Source organism: Erythrolamprus reginae, chromosome 1 (genome assembly GCF_031021105.1).
Source record: "Erythrolamprus reginae isolate rEryReg1 chromosome 1, rEryReg1.hap1, whole genome shotgun sequence".
In the NCBI taxonomy this organism is placed as follows: Eukaryota; Metazoa; Chordata; class Lepidosauria; order Squamata; family Dipsadidae; genus Erythrolamprus; species Erythrolamprus reginae.
The window spans coordinates 372,362,206-372,383,001 of record NC_091950.1 but is presented as its reverse complement, the minus strand read 5'-3'; the positions used below and the strand labels follow the sequence as shown (position 1 = coordinate 372,383,001).

Here is a 20,796-nt window from a genome sequence, read left to right as displayed (position 1 = left end):
CCAGGCTCGGATTCTTAAGTAGAAAATGTTTCTTAAGTAGAGGCAAAAAAATCTGGAGCACCCGGTTCTTATCTATAAAAGTTCTTAAGTAGAGGTGTTCTTAAGTAGAGATACCACTGTACTTGGAAATGGTTGTCCTTTGAATTTTAGATAATTACACTGATGTTGAGATTTAGTGACGTGACCAGGAAGCATTCAGGCACAAATTATTTAAAAGTTCTGTCTGGTATGTACCGTGTTTCCCTGAAAGTAAGACAGTGTCTTACTTTCTTTTTACCCCCAAAAGCCCCACTACGTCTTACTTTCGGGGTATGTCTTACATTGGAAAAAAATTGAAAGGGTCCTTTCAGTGGCGCAGCAGCGAGGAGGCGAAGATTGGGGTTTCCCCTTTGCGTGGGCGGCGGGGAAGACCCAGGGAAGGTTTCTTCGGCCGCCCAGCAGCTGATCTGCTCGGCAGCGCGGCAGCAGCCCTGGCGGCGGTTCCCTCGGCAGCGCGGTGGCAGGGAGAGGCTTGCGGCCGCCGAGCAGGTGGGAGAGCTCGGCGGCAAGGCACAAAGGATTTCCCTCGGTGCACGCGTGGAGCCGCAGACGCGTGTCGGGGAAGCGTGTGTCTGGAGGGGAGGAGCTGCTCTGCGCAGTTGGGCAGCCCCACCTGCCTGCCGGAAAGGAGGCGGGCGAAGGAGGGCGCAGCTCCGGCCGCTCGCCTCGGAGCCGGTCGGCCTCGCTGGCCGCTTGCAGCCGAGCCTCGGCAGGACTCGGTTGCTGGGACGAGCGCCTTTGCTGCAAGCCGCCGCCCGCTCGGCTCGCTTCGGACCAGCGCCGTCCCGCGCTGCCGAGGGAACCGCCGCCAGGGCTGCTGCCGCGCTGCCGAGCAGATCAGCTGCTGGGCGGCCAAAGAAACCTTCCCTGGGTCTTCCCGATGTCATCGAGCTCCCCCCGGCAATACCCCCATGTTTCCCCGAAAGTAAGACATATGTCTTACTTTTGGGGTACGGCTTATATTAGCCGACCCCCCTGAAACCCCCGATACGTCTTACAATCGGGGGTGTCTTACTATTGGGGAAACAGGGTATCCTGTCTCTCCTTCAAAAACTCAATGTAATAATACCTATATAGCAATCCTGTCTTACCATAACCATCCTATGGAATAAGTTAGCTTGTCTAATGAATCTTCATTTATTTAATTATTAAATGTATTTATTTAGTTATAAAATAAAATATATTTATTATATGGTAGCCATGGGGTTACTATAGGAATGGAATATATAGCTGCAGATAGATTTGACTGTTTGCAAGATCCAAAAAATGTTAATAGCTCCAAGAAGTGTTATGAAAATATAAATGAGTAATTGTACAAGAATAAAATTGAAAATATTGTACTTTATTTGCACACACGCACACAAAAAGCTGTAACAAGGCACACCAAGCAGAAGAAAAACACATATGTGGATAAACTGGTTACTGTCGGCTTACAATATAACTTTTTTGTATATGCAGCTTTGAAGTCTGTCACCTCCCATTTGCTGCCATGGAAAAGAATATACTGTTGCAACTGGTTAAGAAACTAAGAAAACTACCCACTGATACAAGACACATAAGCAAAACTAAGGGACTCTGTTTTCCAATACAAATTTTAGTGCAAACACAGCTAGAACAAAACAAGGTATGTTCTGTTCCCAAAGGGGAAAAATAAAAGCAAAAGAGCAAGTTTTCCAAAGTATTTCACTTAGGGAGGAACACAATATGCAAATTATAAAAAAGCTGCTATACGATTTACAAATACAACTGTTCCAATGCATCAAATAGGCATCAGAGGAAAAGAAGAAGTGGGATAGAATATTAATTGTTCTGGATCAGTCTAAGCTATAACTAAGCTAGATGGTATTGTAGTTGGTAGCAGATCTGTAAACATACTTTCCGAAGAAGTTTTAAAAAAATATCAGAGTGATAAGCTTTTAATTTATATTTGACAAGCCACATAAATTGAAATAAATTAAATGGTTCATAAGATTCCAATTAATTTTCTACCAATTGAAGTGCATAATCCATATTTGAATAAACATTTTTCTTTAGTACTAGCATCCTCAGAAACAACACTTTAAAAAATAACGGGCATAAGGTTAGGCTGTTAAAGAGTCCCTTTCATTACTAAACGCAGTAACTTGTAGCAGTTTTCTATTTTGAAAAGCAGAAACCTGGACCAAGGTTGTATTAGCCTGTTTCATAATCCAACCCAGATTAAAATGGTCTTGATCACCATGATCAGAAAAAATAAATCAAATGCAAGATCTAGTTCAGATACTCTTCAGTGTCACACTACATTTCCAGAAGTCTCTCGACAGAACTTGCAGATCAGACAAAGAACTTCTGAGTTAATACAAATTTCAAGTGTTAATTCAAGATCAAGGTTTATCTTAACCACTGTATTTATTACAGTGGTGTATTAATTAGAAGCCACCGGATTTTTTAAAATAACAAAGTGTTAATTTTGAAAAGGCAGAGTGGAGATGACCCTGGTTAATGAAACAAGTTATGGCATATGGACTTATCTGAAGAGGCATTGCTCCTTTGCTGTACTGACAGGGTAAACTTCCTTTGCATCCAGGAGACCTGCTAGACTAAAGCCCCCCCCAAGCTTTTGGGTGCCACAGACTGGTTCCTCTCTAAAAGGCAGTTTTTCCACAGACTGGCAGGGCATGGTTTTGCATATTATCTCGATCCTGTATGTGCACGGATGAAGCAACGCTTGCTTGCGTGGCATGGTGCCGATCTGTGGATTGGGGACCTCTTTACTAGACTATGCTTCACCTACCGCCAATATATCTGAAGGTATTTTTCTTGCTCTGTTTTAGAACTATTTATTTATATTCATTTTTGGCAAATTTAATTATCTAATTATTCCCACATTATTAATCTATTAAAATGTTTTAATATGAAGACAATCCTGGAACCAAATATTGGTACAGAACTTCTTAATGCACATGATTTTAAAACATAGAAATGACGTTATAGTGATTTCCCGTTACTTATGATTTTTCCTCTTAAAACAGTTTCGATATTAAAAATGGCATAAGTATGAAAAGTAGTACTTTTTAAAATTGAGAATGCAGTTACGTGGAATCAATTTTTGGTATCTAAGGGCTCATATTAATCAAGAAGAAAAAAGTTAGCACGCTACTTTATTGTGAATTATGAAACTGAATAGAATTTAAAAGTTAATGCCCAATAGCTATCTTATGTTAATAATGTAATAGAAAGTAGACATGTTTTGTAACTGGCAAATTTAAATGGATGAAAAATGTCATTTTGTGTTCTGTTCATGTTTCAAGAGGTATTCACAACTAACTGGAGGCAGCATCATAAACACAATAAGCTCAAAGTACATTAAAAGCTGAACACTGATGTGCTTAACGTAGTATACTGTAACACATACACAAAAAAAAATCACAATGTGAGTTTACTAGGGATTCTGAACTCTGTTCACTTTGCCTTAATTGGTTCCCGCTCCAACCATCGTACTCTGACCTTTTGCTTATAATGATATTCCTTCAGAAAGTCCTGCAACATCGTTGGCAAAGGAAGACAATCAATGCCATCATATGAAGTGCACCTGCAAATTACTGCCCGGCAGATATATTGCAAGCTGAAGGGAAAAGTCCTATTTAGAGAAACTGTAAGTAGCGGTTCAAAAAACATGCAGGAGATTGGATCTTTGTAATGTTCCAGAAGCCCTGTTACAGTGGAAGAGTGAAACACACAGGGATCATGAGCATCAAAACTGAAGTTGTGATTCCACTGCTCGATGCGTGCATGTAAAGACCGGTTGTAACGGCGGAAGCTCACGGAGAAGAGGTAGTCTTCCTGAGCAGAGTCCCTGAGCAAAAAAGTGCCTTCGGGTTTTCCTTCTAGAAGTGCTTCTGCTTCATAACGGTCCATCACACCCCAGTAGCAGGGATTACTGGTAATCTGAAGCAAGTCTGGCACTAGGCAGTGAATATAATCAATCTGAGTGTGTACTTTCCAAGCTCCTTGCCTGCTGATGTGGCTGTGGCTCTCACCAGATATGTGGCGCTGCTTCTGTCTACGCGACTGCAAGCAGAGAGTAGTTGTGTCTTCCTCCAAATCACAACTTCCTTGCGTTGTTGAATTGCAGTCTCCCATCAGTTCAGACATGCCAGGGGGCAGCTTTGGCCCTAATTTATATAATGGATTAACCTGTGCAGTAGCTTCAAAAGTATGTATCTGAGCATTGGGAGGAGGATCCACGCCTTCTTCTATACTAAGCCTTCGTCTCTCTCTCAGCCTATCTTCCTCATCTTCTGTAGAAGCCAAGGAGGAGTCAAATGCATCAAAAATAGCAGAATGTGGGCTCACTGGAGCAGTGTGCTGCTTAATTAAATGCCACTTTTGGGCCAGATCTGATCCAGCAGGAAAAGGACATTTTTCTAACATTAGTTCAGAAAGATGGATCTTCCTTTTGTTGGAAAAAAGAGGCTTAGATTGTTTGCAGTAAGTTCTCATAGGGAAACATAATCCTACAGTTTCCTGCAATCTTTGCCTCAGAGAATGATTTCCTACGGTTCTGCTTGAGATGCTATCTGTATCGTTAACTGAGCTCACACCATATCTTCTTTCCCTCCTTTGCAAGTGAGAACAGCCAAATCTTGTATCACTTTCCATTGAGCTCTGGGTTTTTGTAGAGCAGGAATGTTTCTTTTTCCCACCCCATGGAGCATGCCTTGAGTAGGAATCCCTTCGTGCAAATTTAGCTCCTGAGGCAACACTCAAGTCAATCTCTTTCTCAATGCTTATTTCAACAATCTGAGGGATTTCGGTGGCACAGTTTTGATTCTTTCTAGAAAAGCCTTTTGAAATATTTAGATTCAGTTGCAAAGGACTGCTTGGTTGCTGCTGAGTTGGACCAGGCACACAAACACTTTTATCTCTAACAGATGCACTATTGGAATTTATGTCTACATTTTCATTTCTATTTCCACCTTCGGGATTAAAGAGACTTTGGCATCTGTACTTGAAGCTGTTCCACATTTTCCCAACTTTACCCATGGATTATGTTACCTACATCACAAAGACAGAAAGACAATGAATTTAGTCAAGTCACTTACTGAATAAAGAATAAATAACTGAATATTTAATTCATGAATAAAAGTAAAATAATTATCTCACTTTCAGTTTATAACTTAAACATCAATAAAAGATTAAGTAACTGAAATAATTGTGTTACTGTAATACAAATCAGCTACATTACTTTCATTGGGAAGAACACAATTTTTTCCTCCCACTATTCCACGCTTTACTGCTGTTTGCATATTTACACATAACTGTAAATAAATATATAAATAAGTCCAAATGGGTGCAATTTTATATTTAAATTGACTTGAGACATATAAAGATCATAGGATTAAAGAAAACCATGCCTGCCTTTGTATACAGCATGTACTTCCAAGTGCTCATCATTATGTTGCAGAAAAGGATTAATAATTAGCGCTACTAAAATAAGCAGCAGTAATTGTGCACATGCCCAACTAACCAGTATCTGCCTCAGTCAGAGATATAAATATCATGTTGCCAGGTAGAGACACAAGATATATATTACTATTGTCCTTGCCATTTGTCAATTTTTCAGTGACAAAAGCAGAACGTTTCCAAATGACAAGAGGATTACAAATGATCAAGCCTAACTTTACTAAGAAGTACAGTTGGTATGCAGTTTAATGTGGGTACTTTCTAGATGAATGTAACATTTCAAGTCCTCCCTCAAGAACTTAAGCATGGAGTTTAGATGTGACAGACTTTGAACATCTATCTACATCTCTCTCTCTCTCTCTGTATGTGTGTGAATGCATGTGCAAAATTTAGACAGAAAACCCAACGCTGATTCCTCAGTACTTTCTTTTTATTCGTAATGACACAAATATTGATGCAAAAACTTCAGCATAAAAAGGTCACATGGTTTAAGAATTACCCTGATTAACCACAGCTATCAATCATATTAGAACTGAATTTTTGATTTCATTTCAATGGTAAAAATATATCTATACTAAAAATATACATTTAGATTGAGTAGCCCATTCACTTGGTAGGTTTATTAAAATTTTTCATACTAATGAATTACAAAATCTTCTATTTAAAATAATTGTAGACAATTCTGGATCATTGGACATTTTAAAAAGCTCCCTGAAAACCCACTGATGGAACTTAAATGCTAAAATCTGCAATATTGCTAAAAGAGAACAATTAGCAAAACACTGTAAAAAGTGTTTTATTCATCTGCAAGTACATTAAAGCAAGAATTCTGAATGATGACCCACAAAGTGGCTGGTGATCTGAGGAGTTGGCGGATCATTTGAGCAGGCTGTCTGCTTTTCCCCCCAGCTGCTGCTTAACATCAAAAGGCTACTAAATATATACCTCTTTTCTAATATTAGTTTTCCAGGTAAGTAATTTTTATGGTTGCCATTAAAATGATAGAACACTTTGAAAGACTAGAATTTATTTTTAGTTCACAAGTATTATTAGCACTACATTGCTTAACAGCAACCTACAATATCAACCTACAATATATCATGCATACTAATGTGCTGTTGTATTCCATCTCACACTGGTTAACATGTTTCATCTAAGGAGCAAGTAGGAAAGATATTAATACAGTTGCTACTGCCCATTCTATTTAAGTTGTTTATTCTACCACAGATTCAGTGCAAAGCCAAGGGCTGTGACTGGGCAGCAGACATGTCAAAAAGAGGAAGATGGGAAACCGACCCAGCTAGCCCAGAGCCCAGGACTAAGCTCTTTGTCATTGGACCATTGGAAATGCAAGAGGCAGTGGAGAGTACCACCGAACAGCTGATTTGACAGCTCAGCACAAAGTCATCTTATTTACCTTTTCCTTGTGAAAACAGGGATTTTCAACCTTCAAACTCAAAGACCTAACTCTAAATATTTCAGGAATGATCTCCTGAACGTCCCAGAGCTCTGACTGAGTTGAAGAACTGGGGACCGTTGAGAGGGAGGAGGACTAGAGCTCCCATCCTGGACTCTCCGGAGGACACCATGGAGAATTTGTCTGTGAAATACTGAAATATAAAGAGTTGGACTTGAATGAGTCCAATTTCTTAGATTGCAACTCAAAAGGTACTCTTCAGTACCATGTTAACTAAACATACTTCCTTCCAGGCCCTAACACTTAACAATTCTTCAACATCACCTTCAGTTAATATGAGCTCTTCATTCACAATTTCGTTGCAAAAGAGAAAAGTCTTTTGTCTATGGAGATTCTCAGTCATCCAGGTCATAGTTGTCCCAAAGGTGCTTTTTCAAGAGGAGACTGGACTTTTCTTTGAAGTCGTTTCGCATCTTATCCAAGAAGTTTCTTCAGCAAGAGCTGCTGAGAAGCGAAACATCTTCAAGGAAAAACATCTTCAAGTTGCCTCTTGAAAAAACATCCTTGGGAGAAGTCTTTTTAAAAAAATAGATATTGCCTAAGGCCCAACATATTAACAAAAAGAAAACAAAATGAAATATAATGTACAAGCATAATACAGTGAAACAAATGGCACTTCCTATCGTCAGTGGTCCACAATTTTTCTATCCTACACTCAATATGACAAGTTTATGAATAGTAGAAATCATTCAGAGTTGCTATTCCTTGGGCTCTTTATCCTTTTTGTTGCTTGGTCACATTTCTAATTCAAGCCTTCTTTCATCCTCTTTCTCACCTCCAGACCATTTCTAGCCATTTTTTAACCTCTTCCCACTACACTGAGTCACTCCCAATCCTTCCTCCCAAGACTGTCATTATGTATATCTCCATATTTATAGAACAATACAAAGGATGCTATTTGTGCCATTTCAATTTGGGTTGTCCATCAAACTTCAAAATGAAGCAATTCTTTCCAGCTGTCTGCTGCTTTTACTTCCCAGTAATATCTCTGAATACATTTGGGATCAAATGTTCTAAGAAATAAAGGCTAGTATTTCATCCTGGAAACTTTTTTCATTCAATCATAATTATTATGACTGAAAATAAAACAAAACTAGGCATATCATACATGAAATGCCAGAATAATTTTAGTTTGGATGGGGAAGGAGTCCCTGTGCCCATTAAGGTTTCTACTGATAATTTATGGAATTAGAATCCTATTAAAAAGTTCCAAGTGCTGCACAATGGAGTGAACTCCTGTTCCTGCCCCCCCCCCCCCCCCCCAGCAATTTGAAAGCATGCAAATCCAACTAGATTATTAGGTGGAAAGATAACAGTATTCTGTGCGTCTTTCGCATATAGCCATGCTGGCCACTTGACCATGGAAAATGTCTTCAATAACACTGGCTTCCTTGGCCAAGAAATGGGGATGAAGTCTGTGCCCTAAAATCAGACATGAATGGACAGGGAGACATTTACCTTTATAAAGTGAACTAGAATATAAGTAAGAGAAATTAATATCTCCTTGCCGTATTTATTCTTCAAATTTGTCATACTCATTTATAATGGCACTCAGCCAGACCATTTGTTTAAAGCAGTGGAGTTGCATTATCTTCTAATGTATGCATTATTAAGCTATTAATATTACTAAGCAGTTCAACCATCAAATATTCATGATCATGCACAGGCAAAAATTAGTATCTCAGACAAAGCCAAATTTAGGTAACAACCACAATGCACATAATAGAGTTCTCATAGATCACATTTAAAACAAGAAAGCCATGAGAACTGAAATTATGTACCAAACAGCCACTGCAAATGAATCTATGACCATATTTCTATCAGCGTGCTTCAGATGGGAAAGCAATAGTAATTACTGTGTTCAAGGTAAGATAAATATCTGTTACTCGAACTAAGTAATAAGCAAACCTGACATTATGATCCTGACTGAGCCTAGAGTAAGCCTTACAAAATTTAGCAGGGTAGACTACTGAACATGAATGCATAGAAGTATTTTGTTAATTCATTCAAACCTTTTTGAATGTGTATCCACAGGCTCAGCTTTATTCAACAAATTTTATTTCCAGGTAACTATATATTGGACTCTATCTATAAAATCTATTTTATTGATGACTTCACCATATGAATTCAAGAATAACAAAGCATTATCTTCTCATTACTAAAAACAATTGGGCAAAGTTCTAAGATTTGCATGAAAGAGGGGGAAAATACAGGGAATCAATTAAGTTTAGAATAGCTCAACTTCTAGGCATCATTCTTTTGGTCCTAATTCTCCTCTTTGGGTTTGTGTTCTGTTGATATACAAATATGGACACAAAAATATAGCAATGTGTCACATCTGCCCTTTTATCATTGAAAAAGAAATTTCCAAAGGTATTTCAGCCAGGGATGCTGAGCCTTAATGAAATCTATGTCTACTTTATTTTTCCTGGATGCAAAGCTAGGATACTATGAAATAAAGTACCTCCCTCAGTTGTCATCTTGATTTCCCAGAACACTTCCAGGCCCCATAATAGTTTGTTATAGTACAGTTTGTTTAGAAATATACAAATATGTCTAAGAAATGTCAAAAACAAATGATATGGTAATTAACATCTTAGGGATTCCAAAGGGAATGCTTGCTTCATGATGGATAAAGACTATCTTTTTTTTCTTTTTTTTTTGAAAATAAATTTATTGAATATACTGTACAACCATTTTTAATACAAATCAGGCCATTTGCCCTTAAATGTATAAACTATGCATTTTATTTATATATTTTAAAAAACATGTTCTTCAACTTTTCAAAAAGATTGTTTAAAACTAAATGTGACCAGTGTCCATTTAAAAAAATAGTTTATAGACTTAAAAATGAGGTTTGGTAGTTATAATTATTAAGTAAGCACTTTAAACAAAATCTTATTCAAACAGTCTGCTTACATTTGCTTTTCCATTGTTCAATTTGTCTCTCAATCCTTTGATTTCTTTGCTCCGTTCCTGCTTTTTCTCCTCTCAAGTCTCCCTTACTTTTAGCTTTTGGAGTTTCAGCTGTTGCAAAATCTTACCAAAAAAGACCAACGGGAAGAGAACCAATTTAAGAAAATAAAAACTCAGCAAATTTCTGCTCTCCAGCTCATGCATCGGAAGATACTGTGAAAAACGTTTGTGCTTTTTAGTTAAGAGTTCCTTCCCTATCAGTATTTAAGGGTAAAACATTTGGTTTGACTTCTCAAGATAAATATGTAAAATCAGGAAAGAATATGAGTGTTTGAGATGGTGGAGTGTGTGGAAGCTTTGGAGCAATTGTTCTCTGTAATTGTATGCTGTGTGAGCTGTATGCTGCGTGTGCAGTTCAAGGGATGTTTTTGGAATGGCATTTGCCTGAAGGGAAGTTGAAATTGCTGAAGCTGGATTGCTTGACTCAATTAGGATTTTTTGAAGAACTGTGCTGAAGGATGGCAAGGCATGCTGTTTTATGGTGCTGACCATGCCTACTGTGACAATCATGTTTGCCACATTTGTGATCTAGTTAATCTTATGTAAGGGCCCAAATTTTCATTTTGCTTTAAAAAACCAACCCCAAAACAAAAAAGAAGTACAGTGATACCTCATCTTACAAACACCTCATCATACAAACTTTTTGAGATACAAACCCGGGGTTTAAGATTTTTTTGCGTCTTCTTACAAACTATTTTCACCTTACAAACCCACCGCCGCCGCTGGGATGCCCCACCTCTGGACTTCGGTTGCCAACGAAGCACCCATTTTTGCGCTGCTGGGATTCCATTGAGGCTCCCCTCCATGGGAAACCCCACCTCCGGACTTCCGTTGCCAGCGAAGCGCTTGTTTTTGCGATGCTGGGGTTCCCCTGCTGGGATTCCCCTGCAGCATCGCAAAAACACAGAAGTCCGGAGGTGGGGTTTCCTATGGAGGGGAACCTCAGGGGAATCCCAGCAGCGCAAAAATGGGCCCTTCGGCTGGCAAAAGGGGTGAATTTTGGGCTTGCACTCATTAATCGCTTTTCCATTGATTCCTATGGGAAACATTGTTTCGTCTTACAAACTTTTCACCTTAAGAACCTTGTCCCAGAACCAATTAAGTTTGTAAGACAAGGTATCACTGTATCAGTATTATTAAAGAATAAAAAGTTGCTGAATCTGTCCAATTAGCGATATATCCCAATGGGAATCTATTCAGAAATAGGTCTCCCTGAATTCAGCAACTTGCTCCTGCAAACAAAACAAAAACAAAACCCAGAATTGCATATTTAAGAATCATATACAGTATGAGGAGACTGAATGTTTCAGATAGCAGATTAAAAAGGATTGCATTGCTTCCCACTATCTAAAGTAGCTAAAATAATTATATTTATAAAAATTAGCTACGACATGATCGCATAAAAATTGCAAAACCAGCATTGCATGATTAAAGTTACCAACTGGATGCCACTTGGAACAAATAAGTTGCCAACAATACATTTTTTAAAAATGCTTTTCAATTTCTCATATCATTTTTAAACATGCAAATATCGCATGCTAAAAATCAAAGCTGCAATCTCCAACATTACATTTTATTCCAAGAATGCCAAAAAAGATCTCAAAAGAGATCTGGCCATCTAGAAAGTATATGCAATTATAAAATAGGAACATGAATGAGTTCAACTTAGTTTACTATTTCTCTGTTTGCAAGATGTGGTTTGATGTGCACAACTCAATTCTAACCTTCAAGACTTTTTAAATAGTTTGTTCCCTGTTTCTATTACTAAGATCCAAACTTCGATGTTTAAACTATGAGGAAAACTAACTGGAAGATGGCCTTTGATCCTTCTATGGGATTTGGCTCTTTCAAAGGGGGAAAAATATTACCAAGTATCTAAAAAGGAAAATCTGATTTTAACAAGAATCATCTGTAGAAAATATGGAGTGGGGAGATAGAATCATAGAAAATTGACGGCAGAAAAAGATCTCATGGTCCATCTAGTCTGCACTTATACTATTTCCTGTATTTTATCTTAGGATGGATATATGTTTATCCTAGGCATGCTTAAATTCAGTTAATGTGGATTTACCAACCAGGTCAGCTGGAAGTTTGATCCAAGCATCTACTACTCTAAAGTGAGTTTTGTGTATATATTTCTATATAATGGTCTATATAATATATATATTTGAATATTATATGTTTCCTTTTGCAAAGGTGTGTTTCTATGTATTTATATTATATGTATTTTTGCTGATAAGTGAAATGGAAGGGATTTGAACCTTACTGGGATTTGAATCTGTAACATGTTGCATGCAAGGCAGGATATTAAATTTTGTACTTCATTAAAGGAAGGAAGAAGAGGAGGGAGATGCAACATTTTCAACAACAGATAATCCAGAAGGGGACTGCTTATGTTCCTATGTAGGGACATCAATCAACTTTATGTGTTTTAAAAAAAATCAAAAATCCCTAAATTGGGTAATACATTTATTAGGATTAGCCAAAACAAAAGAATAAAATGTGCAAATTTTAAAGTTCAAGAATTTGTCTCTTGGCTATATTTCGTTAAATATTAGAAACAGTCCGCAGGTTAATTATCTTTGAATTTAAGAGCCAGAGCACACAATTCTCTTTTTTCTTAATTGTTTCTTTTCAGCATGTTGAAACAACACAATACTATTCTGTGCTTATTAAGAATCAATTGAACTGTATAACTGAAGTTTGTTGATCACTTCCTTCAACACTATAATTGGTACAGCCTTGCCCCTAACATTAACCAAAAAGTTTTCTATCTTTCTCTTCTAATCTACTTTCCTAATTAACCAAAGTGACATACAATAAAGTAAACATAATCAACTGTAGATCCTTCATGCTTATTTAGAATTAAATCTATTTTAACTTTTTTCCCTAGGTTATAGTCTTAGGATTAGTGTCTTGCACAAGTGCTTGTTAGGGTTTCAGTTTTACACAGAACTATAATGCAGCATAGTTCTGCACATGTAAAGAATCAACATTTATCCTGGCTATTTTTAAATGCATGCTTTTATCAACTATAAAAACAGAATATTGTAAAATGTAACAATTCATCTAGCCAGTACAGAACTCAGCAACACCAAAATAGTAAGAGGTGCAGCTGAGTCAATTGAGGACAAAACTTCCTCAACTCTTCTGCCTGGCATTACTTGTGAAATGCTGGCACTTAACCACTTTGGCTCAAAATCTATTACTAGCAAGTTGGAAACTGTGACGTCTCTTACAATGTGTTAGACTGTGCAGAAAACCATATTTCAAAGCCAAAATGTGTTTTGTAACACCTTAGAGCAGCTTCATCTTTCCTGGGATTTCTATAGCTATCCCCTGCAATTGGCATGTGATCCTGTAGAAAGGCTGATTTTATTTATTAATCAATATAAAATACATTCTTAACTACTGTACATGCATGTATACTGAATCATCTTTTGTCTTTTGAATCCTGGTTACTATCTCTACTATACATTACATTCAATCCAGTTTATATGCTACATACTGTATATTATATAACATCTTAGATATAATAAAAAAAATTTATTGGTCATACTCAAGCATTCCTTGTTGCACATCTATATTCAAAAATATCAGAATTAATCTTATCAATGAAGTTGCTGACAAAACTACTTGAGTTCAGAAGATAGTGGTTTTATATATAAAAAGCAATGGCATAGTATGGCTCTTTGTGAAACCAAGTAGCATGCAGGCAATTATGAAATATAAATTCAAGAGTCTGATGTTATATTTGAATGAAGCCTAAACACTTGGATTGTTGTTTTATAAAAATTTCCGTTTAAAAGGCAGACTGCTAATAAAATCAGAAATTTAAATTGTGATTGTTTTAGTATTTGAACTGAAGGATTTGTATAACCATAACAAATAGTGATTTAGAAATATCCCAATAAAATCAAATCACATGAATGCCAAACAAAATTTTTCTCTCCTGATTACTACCTGATTTTAATACAAATATAAAACTTTATTGTTTTACTTAGCATTGTAATATTTGCATCTCATGGATTTACTTACTTAATTGTAGTGTTTCTAGATTTGGTTTTATCTATGAATTATCAGCATATCATTGTAAGAACTAAGGAGAAAGTATAATTTTTACTATGTAAAGTAAGTCTACGTTTTCATCAATCTAGTTCACAAAAAGTTAATGTAACTCTACTTTCCTTTTAGAAGCTTTACTGTACCTTAAAACCAAGTACTGTAATATTAAGTTAAGCAAAATCAGCATGCAATCTTTAGTTATTTAGTTTAATCTTTTTGTGATACCAAGAGTAATTGATTTTGTGATACCAAGAGTAATTAAAATCTAGTTTTATGCTCCACTATTTCAAGGTGGAAAGTACATGAAAACTATAATATAAACAAAACAAAGTCTCTGCAAAAATTCCATGCCTCCCATTTTGCATCTTTCATTCCCTTGCTCACCATAGACATAACCATCTATAAAAACCTGAAGTGTTGCTCACAAATTATAGATCATTTAATTTAATGCAATAATACTGATTTACAAGATAAGCAAAATACCATACTTGTCATCTGTTGCTATTCTCATATTCTAGCATTTCCTTTATATTTTTATACTAGAAATATGCTTTAATCCATCATCACATGGTTAATCCAGTGAGGTTATTCTGTGTGAAAATCTTTACACAGTCTGCACTGTAATCTTCATATCATTATAAGAAAAGTTCGGTTGGTTCAACTAACTCTTCAGCTAAGGATTTTTAATGGATTATACCTGTTACAACAGAGAAAGGCAAGGAGGAGTTTCTAACATTATTCCATGAATATTTTACATGTTTCTAAATTTTTTAACTAATTCACATCTGTATCCTCAAAAGAAATTAGTAATCAGAACAGGTAATACTGAGTAAGATAGACCAATGTTTAGGAAACAGCTCCATGTCTACAAATGTAAATAAATCACAGTGAAATTAAAGTATCTAGTTTTAGACCTAATTTAGAAATCTTGGCTTGTAATAAGATTTAAGGAGCAACTTCATTATGTAAATTGTAGATTACAAAACTAAAAAGCAAAATCATCAACATTTATGAGGACAATAACAGTAAGTCAATGCACAAGGGAGCATAGAACTTCTGATTAACTGAATCAAAGGTTCTATGCTCTGAATCTTAGCAACCACCCAGATTTTCTCCAGGATGATCTATTCCTTCTACCTGTCACACCACTATCTTTCTACTACCGTGTTTCCCCGATAGTAAGACCCCCCCCGATTGTAAGACATATGGTGGGTTTCAGGGGGGTCGGCTTATATAAGCCATACCCCGAAAGTAAGACATATGTCTTACTTTCGGGGAAACACGGTAGATAAACGGTATTGCGGGGGGGGGGCGATGACATTGCTTCCAAGCTCCCCGCGCGCCCCTCGCCTTCGCTCGCCGCGGCGCCACCGCCTCTTCCCCTGCCGAGGCTCAGCTGCAAGCGGCCAGCGAGGCCGATCGGCTCCGAGGCGAGCGGCCGGAGCTGCGCCCTCCTTCGCCCGCCTCCTTTCCGCTCGCCTCGGAGCCGAGCGGCCTCGCTGGCCGCTTACAGCTGAGCCTCGGCAGGGGAAGAGGCGGTGGCGCCGCGGCGAGCGAAGGCGAGGGGCGCGCAGGGAGCTGCCGGAAAGGAGGCTGGTGAAGGAGGGCGCAGCTCCGGCCGCTCGCCTCGGAGCCGATCGGCCTCGCTGGCCGCTTCCCCTGCCGAGGCTCAGCTGCAAGCGGCCAGCGAGGCCGAGCGGCTCCGAGGCGAGCGGCCGGAGCTGCGCCCTCCTTCACCAGCCTCCTTTCCGGCAGCTCCCTGCGCGCCCCTCGCCTTCGCTCGCCGCGGCGCCACCCGCCTCTTCCCCTGCCGAGGCTCAGCTGCAAGCGGCCAGCAAGGCTGCTCGGCTCCGAGGCGAGCGGCCGGAACTGCGCCCTCCTTCGCCCGCCTCCTTTCCGCTCGCCTCGGAGCCGCTCGGCCTCGCTGGCCGCTTGCAGCTGAGCCTCGGCAGGGGAAGAGGCGGTGGCGCCGTGGCGAGCGAAGGCGAGGGGCGCGCAGGGAGCTGCCGGAAAGGAGGCGGGCGAAGGAGGGCACAGCGGCGGCCGCTCACCCTTTTTGACTGCCCATCCACCCCTTGACCTGCCTTTAGCCAGCCAGCCGAGCGTCCGTGTCGCCGCGGAGTTGGCCTCCCCTGCCGAGAAACATTGCCGGGAGCGGCGAGGGGATGCTCCCCGCAACCCGCCGAATGTCGAGGTCGGCGCCTGCCTCCTTTCCGGCAGCTCCCCGCGCCCGAAGGCGAGCCGGCCCCGGTGCCCGGGACAATGTAAGACATACCCCCAAAGTAAGACACAGTGGGGCTTTTGGGGGTAAAAAGATAGTAAGACACTGCCTTACTATCGGGGAAACACGGTAGCTTTTCACATGATGTGTGAAAATGACATACCGTATTTTTCGCTCTATAAGACGCACCTGCTGATAAGACGCACCTAGATTTTAGAGGTTCGGGGGGGTGCTGGGAAGCCCCCCAGGCCGGCTGTGATCTTTTAAAACAGCCGCGCCGCTTCCCAGCTGACTCCTGAAGCCAAAAGCGAACTTCCGCGCTTCAGGAGTCAGCTGAGAAGCGGTGCGGCTGTTTTAAAAGATCGCAGCCGGCCTGGGGGGCTTTCCAGCACCCCCCCGAACCCCCCAACTCGGAACCGCGTTCAGACGATTCCCCCCCCTGTCCCCGTGCCTACCGCGCACCGCTCGCCTTCCCGGGCAGCCCGACACGCCGGATCGCTCGCTCCCTCGCGCGTCCCGCCCGCCGCCAAGTCCCGCCCGCCGCCAAGCCCCGCCCGCCGCCATCTTCGCTCCATAAGACGGGGCTGATTTTTCATCCTACTTTGGGAGGAAAAAACCTGCGTCTTATGGAGCGAAAAATACGGTAATTTGAGCTTGGCCGTTTGTATAATGTAATGGGAAAGCCCTTGTGAGACAAGGCAAAGAAATGAGACCAAGGGAGCATCAGATAAAAGGCCTGAAGCAAGAATGTGAGTGAAGCAAGAGGCCCACAACAAACCCTACCTAATTTCTTGGGCTGTAAAGGAGATAGAGATAGGGGAATGTAATTTCAGACTTCCAAGATTTGGCTAATATAGATTTACAATAAATTAGAATTAGCTTATCTGGCTGTGTTTCAGGTGTATCTCAGAAGGCTGACATTTGTGCCTTGAGTGAGAATTCCTGGCTGACTTGTTTAATTGATTCATTTGTTTGTTTTCTTGTCTGTCCATTCTTAAGTATGTATATAGTAGTATCTTTAGTGAAGTTAGATACAATATTTGGCATCCATTTGAAAAAAAATTCTGTGAATGACCTTCATCTTTAGCACAAGAAAAATGATTGCTCATATACAACAATTATTAGCCTGAAGGAACACTTAATGGCCATAACTTCACCAGTTTTAAGTTTACACATACACCTTTGCCCATTTATCATACATAAAACAGCTTCCAGGTACTATATAACATTCTTCATATTCTAAGTTTAGTGGTGTAACACTTTTGAAACTATGAATAACTGAACCAGTTAACGGGAATCCCTGTCCATCAGAAAAAGGTGCCAGCAAATCTGTAACAAAACCCTACCAATGATTGAAATCTGAAGTAGTTTTCTCACACACACACACACACACGCACACACACGTTCAGAAGAAAAAAATCTGTTCAATCCCCCCTCCCCCAAGTATTTGTTTGTAATTGTCTCCATCCTGATCACATAGGTCAGTGGTTAACCTGGGGGCTGGGACCCCTTTGGGGATCAAAGAACTGCTTCACAGGGGTCACCTACGACCACGAGAAAAGACAAAATTTCCATGGTGTTAGGAACTAAAACTTCTAATCTCGTGCCTTGGAACAAATTTTTACAATCTGACCAATCAGGTGTTTACAGTGGGGGTGTCCCTCTGACCTTCCTGTCAATCAGCTTAAAGCTTGGTTGGGAGAATTGGTGCTCGACTTATGGCTGGGGGTCACCACAACATGAGTAACTGTATTAAGGGGTTGCGGCATTAGAAAGGTTCAGAACCACTGACATAGACCATCAGGGCAATAAATCCAAAACTTATCTAATCAAATAAGGATAAAGGATAAATCAGGCCACAAAGACCTGGCTTTGCCAGCAGGCCTGGGGCCCATGGATTAACAACCATCATACACAAATTGTATGAATGTTGGGCATGCATTTTGATTGTTTAGTTAGTGTTATGCCAGGCTTCAAGTTACAAGCCCCAATTAAGTCTGAAGTAGAAATTCAAACACACTCTATTGTAAAGTAAACAAAGGAAGTTTATCACAAAGAACAAATATGGTCCAAACACACTTTTATCAGCCAAAGTGCTCTCCCACAAACCACAAACTTTGAAGGCTGTGATAAGCCAAAACAAAAGCAAAACAGATAAACGCAGCTGTTAAGACATCACAGCCACCCTCCTTCAAGAGTCCTCAAGCCAAACTTAACTGTGAATTAGTGAGTCCTGGTAAAATCCTGAAACAGTTCAAAGAAGTCTTTGTAAAATCCTGACATAAAATACAGTTCTCTCTCTCCAAATTGATAAACTCCCATGCTGAGAGGCAACAAAGTAGGCAATTTATCAGCAGCCCCATTAGCCTAATTGCCCCAGCCACAGGTGTTCTCCTTATTTCCTATAATACTTGCGCAGTTGTTCCTTCCTTGACATAAACCTGTGTCTGCCAGCATCTATGAATCCCTCTTCTTCTGAATCTAACGATGATGATTCACTAATGGGGCAACTAGCTAATGGGCTGCCTGTAATTACCTCCTCATCAGTTGATCCTACTTCACTTCCAGAATTTTCCCCTAACACAGACGCTTCACTATCGGAAGCTATTGGCAGTAAAACCGGCCTCTCCCACATCAACCCCCACAGTCCTTGTAGCAGGAGCTGGCCCAGAGCCAACCGCAATAAGTTAGTGTGGGTTTTAATCTGGATTTTATAGTTAGAATTGCATATTTGACTTCTTTTTAATTGTTCTTACATTTTTATATTGTTGTAAGCCGCCCTGAGTCCTTCGGGATTGGGCGGCATAGAAGTCGAATTAAACAAACAAATAATAAAGAGTCCGGAAGAGTTGGATGGCTTATAAATTAAGTGAAAAGCTGAAAATATATTTTTCTATGCAAATATTCAATACGTTATTTAATTCATCGTTTGTCCCAGTTCCCCATGACCCGAAACTGTAGTTTAAAAGGCACTCATCCGCTTATAGCTTTAACTTGCAAAAAGATGATGAAGGAATTTTTAACGCTTTTGAAACATAAGATTTTACTTTTCCCTCCCAGTTACTGATAATCGATAATAATAATAATAATAATAATAATAATAATAACTTATTAGAGTTGTATGCTGCCCCTCTCTGAAGACTCGGGGCGGCTCCCGATTATTATTTTTATTAATATTATTACATTATTATGATGATTATACTATTATTATTATTATTATTATTATTATTATATTTTAATCTATCGTTTCGCTCCTTGTGAAGTCGCAATGCCTTTGGCAAGACTTAAGACAGATGAGACACCTAGGACAGGCTTTCTGAGCTTTCCAGACCTCGCCCCCTCCCAAAAAAAATTAATATTTGTTTTTTAAAAAATTAATCCTCCATCGAAGAAATACCGCCTACCGTATTTAAGCTACTTAGCTCATACTCAGATCAATCTCCCCAAGGAATCCGGAAAAAAAATCTCATTTCGTAGCCTTCCAACTGAGTTTTTCCAGAATGAAATCGCGCATACATTTCATCCCCCCTCCCCCTTTTGCTGGTCATCCTCCTGCCGTCCCCTTTTCTTCCATTCATTCCGGGGGCTGGAAGCAGCAGCCGAGGAATGTCACTCGCTTTGCCCACCACGACGGACGGGCCTTTCAAAGAAAAAAAAAAGGGGGGGGGGCAGAAGGGAAGCGTCCTTCCCCTCCCGGCTGCTCAGCTCCGAAGCTAACCAGAATCACCCACCTAAGCTGCAGCTGCACACAGCGTCGGAGGCAGCAACGGGAGGTGCGGACCCGCAAGGCCAGCGCATCTCTCTCTCTCTTTCTCTCTCCCCGTTTAGCCTCGGTCTCTCAGCGCCGCGCCAGCTCCCTCCCGGGTCCCGGCATTACCTCGCGGCGCCTCCGCGCAAGCTCTCTCTTCCACCGTCCCTCGCCGCGAAGATAATGCGGACCCGCTTCCCGAGCGCGGCCTGACCAGCAGTCCCGCCTCAGGCCCAGAAACGGAGCGCCACCACTGACGGTTGGGGGTGTGTGTGTGAAGGAGTGACAGCGGCGTAGCCAATGGCACCAAGCGGCTCCCTCGCTCCTTCGTCCAACAGTTACTCTCGGTAGCATGGAACGAAGCAGCCTATAGCAACGCGGGCCCCTCATCATTCCCCCTCCGTTAGAAACAGGAGAGCCAATTCTGGAGAAGATATAAAGAAGCCACGCCCCCATAGGCCGGCCGACGTTTCTCTTTTCTCTCTCTTGTCAGTCGCGTCAAGTGAGCCGGAGGGTGGGATCACCGTCAGTAGAACGGAGGCCGGTGGGGCGGCCATCTTGAAAGAGGGAAGACGGGTTCACGGGTTTTTGGCATGACGGGGCAGGAGACAGGGCCTTCTGGAGATGCAGTAGTCTTGGCAACGCGAGGGTTGTTTCGCTCGGATGGGAATCTCAGCGGCCTTGAGTGAAGCGGGCTCCTGTCGCCCTGCGACAATAACTCGCGAACGCCTTTTGTATTTTTGTTGGGGGAAGTTTCAACGGAAGACAGTGACTTTCCGTCTCAAATTGACCCGAGGCCGTGGGTTAAAAAGAAGCAAATGGAAT

The 20,796-nt window shown here is 40.5% G+C and overlaps 1 protein-coding gene across 3 annotated transcripts; it reads right to left on the bottom strand.

Annotated features, from left to right (window-relative positions):
* Nucleotides 1-1,360: 1,360 nt before the first annotated feature.
* On the bottom strand, nt 1,361-20,420 carry SOCS5 (suppressor of cytokine signaling 5). Of its 3 annotated transcripts, none has more exons than XM_070734550.1 (2): nt 20,101-20,420; nt 1,361-5,076 (listed from the first exon to the last, which is right to left on the bottom strand). In XM_070734550.1, the coding sequence occupies exon 2, from the start codon at nt 5,062-5,064 to the stop codon at nt 3,481-3,483; it is 1,584 nt and encodes a 527-aa protein (XP_070590651.1). In that variant the 5' UTR covers nt 5,065-5,076; nt 20,101-20,420; the 3' UTR covers nt 1,361-3,480. The 3 variants fall into 3 exon arrangements, with proteins under 3 accessions (XP_070590651.1, XP_070590652.1, XP_070590653.1); XM_070734551.1 differs by having other exon boundaries at nt 19,955-20,383; XM_070734552.1 differs by lacking the exon at nt 20,101-20,420 and adding an exon at nt 7,226-7,314.
* Nucleotides 20,421-20,796: the final 376 nt, after the last annotated feature.

Coding starts and splice junctions, on each gene's coding strand:
- SOCS5 (XM_070734550.1), bottom strand. CDS start 5,064: ATGGGTAAAGTTGGGAAAATGTGGAACAGCTTCAAGTACAGATGCCAA.